We start from the raw sequence: 9,465 nt of genomic DNA on the forward strand, positions 1-9,465 counted from the left end.
TGAAGTAACACCAAAACCGACTTTGTATAAAAGAAGCCTAATTTCGGCATTACTTGCGGCGTAACTTGGTGGTGTACTTTAGTAGGCTTCCTCAATCATTGTCTGAACTCTAGGCCGCAGTGGCGCCTAACATATACGCAATGGAGAGAAAAAGAGATGTCACGAAATGAAGCACACCTGAAAAAAAAAATCACTTCATTCATTTGGTGGATATAAATAAATAAATAATTCACTTATAATTTGTAATTTTTTTTCTTTTTGGTTAGACACAGTATCTTTTTATTTAAAACAGTCATATTTGAGATATTGTTAGTACTAAATACTGACACCTCTCTCGGTGGGGTTCAAACTTCAAACTTTAGTTCTTTATGATGTGAATGATTGATCTTTTTTGTTATACTTAGGAGGTATTTGACAATCCTCAAAAGTGTTTATAAAAAGTATTTTTCCACAAAACGAGACAAAACTTCACATTTACTTTATAAATCGTAAAAATATTTGTAAAACCATGATTTGGTTTGTATCTAAACACCCTCTTAATCCTCGTTGGTATTATAATTTGTAGTGTAAATATGTAGAAAAGTTAGAATTCTCTCAATTTGTTTTTGCCCTATGAATTAAATGGCAATTCACGTGGAGTGCGTTGGCCCATGTACATGGTTTAAATGAGCCTCAACATGTTTTGTTTTCTTTTTGGGCCTCACCCCTCCATATTATCCAAGTTTGAACTCCACCCTTCCATTAAGATTAATATTATTATTGATTATTATTGATCAAATTTTGATTTTGATCCATGTAATTTCAAATAATAGTTTTTAGACTTTATAATTTCATAAAAACTTGGCTTGAGTTAGCGTCATTAAGCATAGAAACCAAGAAAAATACTTATTAAAAGTATATGGACCAAAATCAAAACTTATTTAGTTCTTTTACTTTTAATGAATTTGGATTTTGTACGTTCTTATATTTTTAACAAATTTTGGTTTTTGTCCTTATATTTAACATCATTAGACCAAGTCTTTGTGAAATTATAAGGATAAAAAACCACTATTTGAAACGATAAGAACTAAAACCAAAATCTAATTAAATTATTAGGACCAAAATAGTATAAACCCTGCCATTAATTTGAAAAAGATCGACATAAAATATAATATTTAAATTGATATCACTAATGAGAAAGGCCTTTTTTAACCTGATTTGGTAACCAGTATAGATATAACTGTTGTAGAAAGTTTTGAATCGGTGAAGAAGTACTTTTTTTAATGAACTTTCTTCACTGGCTTTTGAATGGGTGCAGAAGTATTTTTCTACAGTGATCGTTAAAATGTGGAAGAAAAGGTTAACCAAAAAAGAATCCTCTCTACTTTTCATATGGGTTAATGTCACAATAATTATTTATCAAATCAAATTGAACAATATATAAATTTCTGCAACAAATATAGTCAACAGTAAAACGACAAAAAACAATAAAGAAAAGAAAAAACCTATAGCATTAATGGGAAAACACACTCTAACTATCTTTTAACAGCTTCATTATATATTCTTCTGTCTAAAAGCACTTGTTAATTCAAATCACAACACACATGTAATTAGCTTTCAATAATATTCAGGTATGTTCATCAATTTGTATCAGCAGCAGCAGTTGAGTGGTTGAGGAAGTTCTTGAACCATTGGACAGATTGTTTTGGGTATCTCTTTAGATTGTCTCTATAATCAACAAAATAAAGACCAAATCTTGATGTGTATCCAGCGGCCCACTCCCAGTTATCCAATAATGACCATACAAAATACCCTTTCACGTTGCACCCATCTTCCCTGCATTTCATTATTCATCAAAAAATTTGGATTAATAACGTTTGTAAAAGTATTTACTTTTTATGTTTGAATATGCTTTTACTAAAACAAAATCAGTCAGACAAAAATTCGTTTAGATAATATATTGAAAAGTTAGTTTGAAAAACTATTGATTTGAAGAATTGCCACAAGTCAAAAATAGAAAAAAAATTGTTTCAACTTTAAAATGGCTTTTGAGCAATAGAAATATTAAACAGTTTGAGAGATTATAATTGATTACGTACTTGATTGAATCTAGTAAACTAGATAGATAGCCAGTGTGGTATCTAATCCTTTTCTCATCCTTGAGAGCATCCTTAATAGATATGAATATATTGTTTGCATCATCCATTCCTGTCCCAGATACCATAACAGACACAAAATGGCAAATTCATCACACTTCATTCAGAATGATAAAATAAAATTGATAAGAACAGTGATATCTTAAAAACTGAAATCCACATAACATGACAAGAGGAGAATATATATAAAGTTGTGTTTCTGAGCTTTTTTTTTTTTTTTTAAATAATGGTGGAAAGAGAAAGGAAAAAAATTACCATTTTCAGTGATAATGACTGGAGGGTTGCCATACTTTTGTTTGATGTAATTCATTAAGCTTCTCATGCCTCTTGGAACTATATACAACCATATAGAATTTGCCTGTATAACTCAGAATTTTGCAGATTGTCATATATCAGATTCTCTTACTCATTAATTATATGAAGAGAAAGAAAAAAAAAAAAAATTTTGCAGGTGTCTATATTTTCCTTTAAATCTGAATTTGGCATCCTTCTCTCTCAATTAAATCCTTTAACTTTACTTTTTAGCACTGTTAACTCCTGTATACGGGATAACAATGCTAACGGAGGAAAGTTAATACAAACTAACGATACTAATAGGATAAAGTCAAAGGATTTAATCAAGACGAAAAAAAATAGGTCCTATAAATACATGCAAAATGGTTTTCTGACAGAAATGCTTCTATTTCATTGTACATACCCTTTCTCCAATAGCTTTAGTTCCATTGAATGCTGAAACAAAAGAGAAAACAACACCATTATTAACAAAACAACAAACACTCAGAGAAATTAAAAGCACTCTAGCTAGCTAATACTGTCAAAATGATCGATCAGAAAGAACTTACGAAGAGTAATGGCGCCTGAGTCTGAAATTGAGTCATTAAGCAAAACTCCAAGAATGTTTGTGGAGTTCTGTCTTGCATAAAAGGTAGTGTAATGGTTGATTCCCACAAAATCTAATGAACCCTTCACAAGATTGGCCTCAGATTGTGAGAATTTTGGCAATCTGCTCCCAACTCGGCTTCTCATTGAACTTGGATAATCTCCAAACATCAATGGATCCAGAAACCTGTGTTGTAATAAGCAAGTATTCACATATGATCTTGCTTTTATATATAACTTGTTCATTTTTCTTCATGCTGTATTATTAATTAATGACTATACTTACCAGCCAAGCTGAAAGTCTTGAGCTCTCTGGGCTGCTTCAACGTCTTCTTTCTTGTTTGTTTGTGGCTCATACCATATGACATCAAAAGCTATCCCAAGTGATCCATGTTGTACATCCTGCGAAATAATACAGTTAATTTAAACTTGATAAGTCCAGGAAACTGGATGTTCCCTAAAAGGTATTAAAAAGTTGTTCACAGATGATGTAGATTTATTTTTAATTTCTAATAGCATGATGATGTGACCAACTATTAACTTTTAGAATAATCCAGATGAATGAGTTAAAGCCGCCGAGGGACGCTAAGAATTTCGCCGTTGAGAGCACCCAGTTCCATGGTAGCACCGATCTTACCTTGTACTTTTTCCTATAAATATCTGCCACAGTTGCATGAGAGAGAAGAACATGATGACCAACAATGTAAGGTTCAGTGGCAGAGTTGCCGGCGGGGCAGAAGAGGCGGAGGAGGATCGAGCAGCGGCCGGGAGCCTGGAGGCCGACGTCATACCCTTGTGTAGCAAATGTATGAGGCTCATTGAAAGTGATCCAATGCTTCACCCTATCCCCAAAGTTATGAAAGCAAGTCTCCGCATAAATTGCGAAGTCCTTTCTGCAATGTATATACACGCAAGATAACATATGTGAGCACATATAATTTAGTATTTTATACTCTTCCGTTTCTTAATATAAGACCTATTTAACTAATTTGATTAGATTAAGTAAGTTAGGTAAGTTAGTTAATTACAAGAAACATGACTTGTTTTTCTTAAGATACCATAATCATCTTCCTTAATATCCTCTCCATTTCCTACTTGATTATAATTGAAAGAATATTCATAGGGATACTTTAGAAAAAAAAACTGATAAATATAAGAAATATATCTTACATTTAGGATCAAAATTAACTCAACAATTAGGTCCTTAATACCATAGTCTGTGTGTATGTATATATATATATTTAAAGTGTATGTGTATGTATATATATTTTTAGCCTGAGTGTTTGTGTGTGTGTAGATATATGCATGTATATAGTATACAAAAGTTCTTTTGCATGTACATGATGTCAGGGCTGAGCCATCCATTGTACTTGTCTGCCAAGGCTTGGGGTAGATCCCAATGGTAAAGGGTTACATAGGGTTCAATTCCTGCAAAAATGTTTGTGATAATGGAACAAGTACTTAGAAGCATTACAATCATCTTATTATTGCTAAATAATGAATTTATGGCTTCGAACTTAAAATTCATTACCTTTCGCCAACAAAGCATTTATGACTTTGTTGTAATGATCAATTCCTGCTTGATTGATTTCTCCAGATCCATCTACATTAATATTATATATATCACACCATTTCATCATCATATCATCACCAGTGTATATAAGCTTATCTAAGTACTTGTTTGGATCGACTTAAATGTGTGCCATGCATAAATATTTGAAAGAATTTTTGTCTTGTAAAACACTTAGGTGTACTGAAACCAAAAGGTTATAAAATCAAACTTCACATTTCTACCAGAAATATATACACAAGAAAAATGTATAGTATTTGATCATTTTGTGTTACCCATTTTGCTTGTGTCTTAGCTTGTATTTGAACCTAAGAATATAATCTTATTCTTCAAGAAATCTCATGCTTGAAGCAAAATAACATCAAGAAAACTGGATTTTGATATGATTATTAATCAAGGAGTTCAATAATATTGTATGAGGACTCTGCATATATGGAAGACAAAAAAATTTTTAAAAAAAGCAACACTTACTGGGAAAAATCCGAGACCAGGAAATGGAAAACCTAAATGCATCCATCCCCATGTCCTTCATCAGTTGTATATCTTCCTGTTTACACATAACAAAAATGTATTACTCTATACGATACTAAATGTAAAAGGTAGATAACTATTTTATAGAAAGAAATTAGTTAATTATTTGTAAGAAATATGTATTGATTTTTTAAAATACCCATAATTTTAATTATTTTCATTGAAAACCACTTTTGTGACAAAAAATGGGTTCAATACATGACATCAAAAGGGAGCGTTTAGGAAAAAAAATTATCCCTCAGGTCCCCACTCCCTAATATATGATAGTGTGTGTATATGAGCTAGCTTGTGTGTTGAATTTGGTCATAATTATATACTTTCTCTCTCTTATTTATACATTTCGTAAAACTAATTTATCTAACTTATAAGTTGACATATAATTTAATGGTATATAGAGAGATCATGTCATTTTTGTTGTGATAATTAATTAATTAATTTAACTTTCTTAATCTATTCAAACTAATCAAGTAGCTCTAATATTAATGACTAGAAAAAGTATACATTTAGAAGATAAAGGAGATTGAGAACTTAATTTTCAAATTAAGCAAATTCTTCTCTTAATTCTTATATTTAAGACAAGAGAAAGTATAGTCAATATACTCATATAAAAGCCAGCGAAAGTCAGATTATTCATATGTGACGAACAATGCGGCTTCTAGTTTTGAGCTCGGTGTCTTTCAAACTATTACCTTCCGTTTTAAGTATAATAATTAGATAAGAGTTTATTTTGGTCATAAATATAAGATTCAATCCATTTTATCCTTTAAATTTATAATTTTTCTCTGAAATATCTCCATTAATTATCCATATCAAGGAAGTTTCTTCAATGGTTAGCTCTAATGCATATGACTAAAAAAGATAGTTTAAGAAAACCAAACATATAGTGTTATCAATAACTAGTTTAACTAATTTTTTTAATATTCATAAATTAGTTATATAATTCTTATATTAAGGATTAGAGATAGTATATATTTAATGATGCTCAGCTTTACTTACCTCATACCGATGGTAATGATCCACGGCAATGTCACCATTGCTAAAATCTAATATCTTGCCTGCAACACAGTAATCATATGCATCATCAGTTTCTTAATAGCCAAATAATTTTTTCAAAATTCTTTGATGCAATTAAAATTAAATTAAATTTATAGGCAATGTCTTACCAAAAGTATGTGAAAATTTATCCCACACAGAGGGTCCCCTTCCATCTTCTTTCACAGCTCCTTCGTACTGCACAAAAAAAGAAAATTTAACAATATCATTATTATTTTTATTTATTTCCAAATAATTTGATCAATATGTTCAACCAAAATAAAATCACCAAGATTGCACTTGCATGTGTCTCACATCTTACATCATTAATTGATAATTGACATTAAAAAAAAAAATCCACAAGCCTTCATACTATTAAGGAGAGAGAATTGAATTCGGACGAAAGCTTGAAGTTTCCTTTCCATTTACCTTGTTAGTTTTCATTTTTGTTCAAATATCTAAAAACAATACTTCAAATCGTTGAAATTGTTAGGTAATTTGGCATCATTGGACTTTGATTGATTTATTCACACTAATTCATACAATATTTTCATTTTCTTTTTTGTAATAGCGTCAGGTATCCCAACAAGTATTTAATACAGTTATATACCACCCAGGACTCGAATATAAAACATCCAGTTAAAGTAGTACAGTTAGCTAATCAAAATTGGCTCATTAATTTTCGCTACATGCTACTCGGTTCCTATTTATAAATCACTTATAGGACAAAAATTTGTTCCTAAATAACAATCACTTATAGGATAATTAATAAGTTTTTGTTTTGAATTTTAACCCTGTTGACTTAATGAATGCATAGAGAGAGATAGAGTAAATACCACTCTATTTCTATTTATAAGTCATTTGTAGGAAAAAAGTTTGTTCCCAAATATTAGTCACTTGTAGGATAATTAATGAGCTTTTTCCAATTTTATCTACGTTGACTTAATAAATGCATAGAGAGATAAAGCAAATAGGTGAGAAAAATAACAAATATATTTTTAATACCTTTTTTTAGTAAGGACAAATGTGAAAAAATTATCAAATTTAATGTATTTTTTGTTTTGCGAGCTTGGAGTAGAAGTGATTTATAAATAGGTACAGAGTAATAGGTGATAGAAAATATAAAATATATTTTAATACCCTTTCTTTAATAAGGAAAAATGTGAAAAAAGTTATCAATCCAATGCATTTTTTGGTTTGCTCGTTTAGGATACAAGTGACTTATAAATAGGAATATATTGATACTCTCCTGGTTCTATTTATAAGTTAATTTCAGCATGTTTCATACATATCAATGAAAACCTTAAACTTTATTAGCTCTCATTTAAAATTAAACAACTTTCTAACTCTATTCCTATTTAATATACATTATATCTCATGCAAACAAAGTCAACATAATAATAAATGAGGGATAAAATTATACATTCATACAAAAAATTTCTCTTAATGCCCTATAAATATGATAAAAAAATATCTTCTTTTTGTGCGTTATAAATAGGACAAGAGGAGTATAATATTAGACTCTCTTTTTTCTTCCTTATAGGGGCACTATTTTCCCAATATGAACAAAAAAATGACAATAGTCAATCCCCTAGATTAAAATCCGACATATCAAAAGCAAGAAAGAGCCTACATAAATGAGAAGTAATTATTGATTAGAAGCAAATTTATTAAAATTGGAAATTACGTTTAGATCCCGAAGACCCCCCTGTGTTCGATGTATTTGATTTGCATGGCGTGCAAGTTGCATCCTTTGTTAATTAATAATTAGTATTTTACCAAAATAAGTTTTGACCAATTTATTAAGACAAATAAAATATTCTTTGCCTTGACTGCCCAAAATAGTATTCTTTCCATTTCGTGGAAAACTTCCAAAGTTATTTTACTTTTTATCAATGTACTCATTTGTTTATTGTTATTCAAGTCTAATTAAAAATACATGTAAGTTGTATTTTTTCCACAACTGAAACTACAATAGCTTTTATAATGTATACTAGAAGCTAAAGTACACATGTGGTTATTTAATTTTATACAATATTTCAATTTGATCTCTTAACTTTAAAAAACATACATTTGGTTCTTTAACCCTAAAATGGTTACGCTTAAATGATAATTTTTTTATAATAATTATGGTTGTTAAAAATTAAACTTAATATATTAGTATTTGAGAATATTTTATTAATATTTAAGATCTCATTATTATCATTTTTTTGTTAATAATTTTATGTTTAAAGAACTAAAAGTATATTTTTTTAAAGTTAAGGGACCAAATTATAACTCTATGTAAAGTTAAAAAAATAAATATATGCTTTAGCCAATATATATAAATATATGTCTTATGTCACAATAGAAGTATTAAGTGCCTAGTGTTCCCTTGATATATGAGGTATTTACAACTACTTCATATATATTAAGAAAAATTTTGTTATAATTTTAAATTTTTTTTTAAAAAGTGCAAAATTTTATTTTTATCTTAATTATTTATTAAATTAATGTGAACATTATAAAACATCTTCTTTTTCAAAAGATGACTCAATAGAAGTCAAGTCGAGAGGCGAAAATGAAAAAAAACTATCAAATAATGTTCTCTCTCTCTATCTTAAATAATGCTCTCTTAATCTATAAAAATTGTTACAAAAATCTTTTTTTTACCTGAAAAATATTTTCCTCAATCAATAAATAATGGGTGCATTAAGAAGGGACAAAATATGATATAGAAAAATTTACATTTTTTAAAATTGAAATATAAAAATGACACTTACTGAATAACGAAGGAAGAAAGACTTTTCGTGATACCTATTATGAATCGAAGGGAGTATTACTGTTATGTAAACATTCCTTTGACGAAAAAAGATTCTTTTAGAAAACTTATAATTAAGTTTTTTTTCCAGTACAAATTTAAAACATTAAACAAAACTTAAAACATTTATTCATAATAGTATTACTAAAAAATAATGTCGTTTTCATATATATATATATATATATATCAATTCAAAATAAGCATTTAAGGAGGCAAACTAATTTATCCTTCAATAAATGTTACTAGTATTAATTTTTCCCACCAATAAATGTTATTAAATACAGTTGAATTTTTCCGTCCTATGTCAACCACCTTCCTCAACTGGTTTTCTTCAAAATAAAGACATTATGATGAAATCATATTTTGATTGTCATTAAAATTATGATATAAGTATGATGAAGAAGACACAATGCATTATCACTTATAAATATCCTAATTAATATGTACATGAACTCAGTTTTAGCTATTTAAAGCTTGTTCAGGTTATAAGAATAAGATTGAGATGAAATACATATGAG

General features: G+C 28.9%; 1 protein-coding gene across 2 annotated transcripts; it reads right to left on the reverse strand.

Annotated features, from left to right (window-relative positions):
- Positions 1-1,376: 1,376 nt before the first annotated feature.
- Positions 1,377-6,370, reverse strand: LOC114756922 (beta-glucosidase 40-like). 2 transcript variants are annotated; one of them, XM_028945899.1, is made up of 12 exons: positions 6,279-6,370; positions 6,112-6,170; positions 5,056-5,131; positions 4,546-4,617; positions 4,355-4,442; positions 3,652-3,907; positions 3,301-3,416; positions 2,978-3,201; positions 2,833-2,864; positions 2,391-2,493; positions 2,079-2,187; positions 1,377-1,815 (listed from the first exon to the last, which is right to left on the reverse strand). In XM_028945899.1, the coding sequence occupies exons 3-12, from the start codon at positions 5,114-5,116 to the stop codon at positions 1,620-1,622; spliced, it is 1,257 nt and encodes a 418-aa protein (XP_028801732.1). In that variant the 5' UTR covers positions 5,117-5,131; positions 6,112-6,170; positions 6,279-6,370; the 3' UTR covers positions 1,377-1,619. The 2 variants fall into 2 exon arrangements, with proteins under 2 accessions (XP_028801732.1, XP_028801725.1); XM_028945892.1 differs by having other exon boundaries at positions 3,652-3,856; positions 6,279-6,293.
- Between the last annotated feature and the right edge of the window lie 3,095 nt (positions 6,371-9,465).

Source organism: Neltuma alba, unplaced genomic scaffold (genome assembly GCF_004799145.2).
Source record: "Neltuma alba isolate B1F8T4 unplaced genomic scaffold, ASM479914v2 tig00001414_pilon, whole genome shotgun sequence".
NCBI lineage: Eukaryota > Viridiplantae > Streptophyta > Magnoliopsida > Fabales > Fabaceae > Neltuma > Neltuma alba.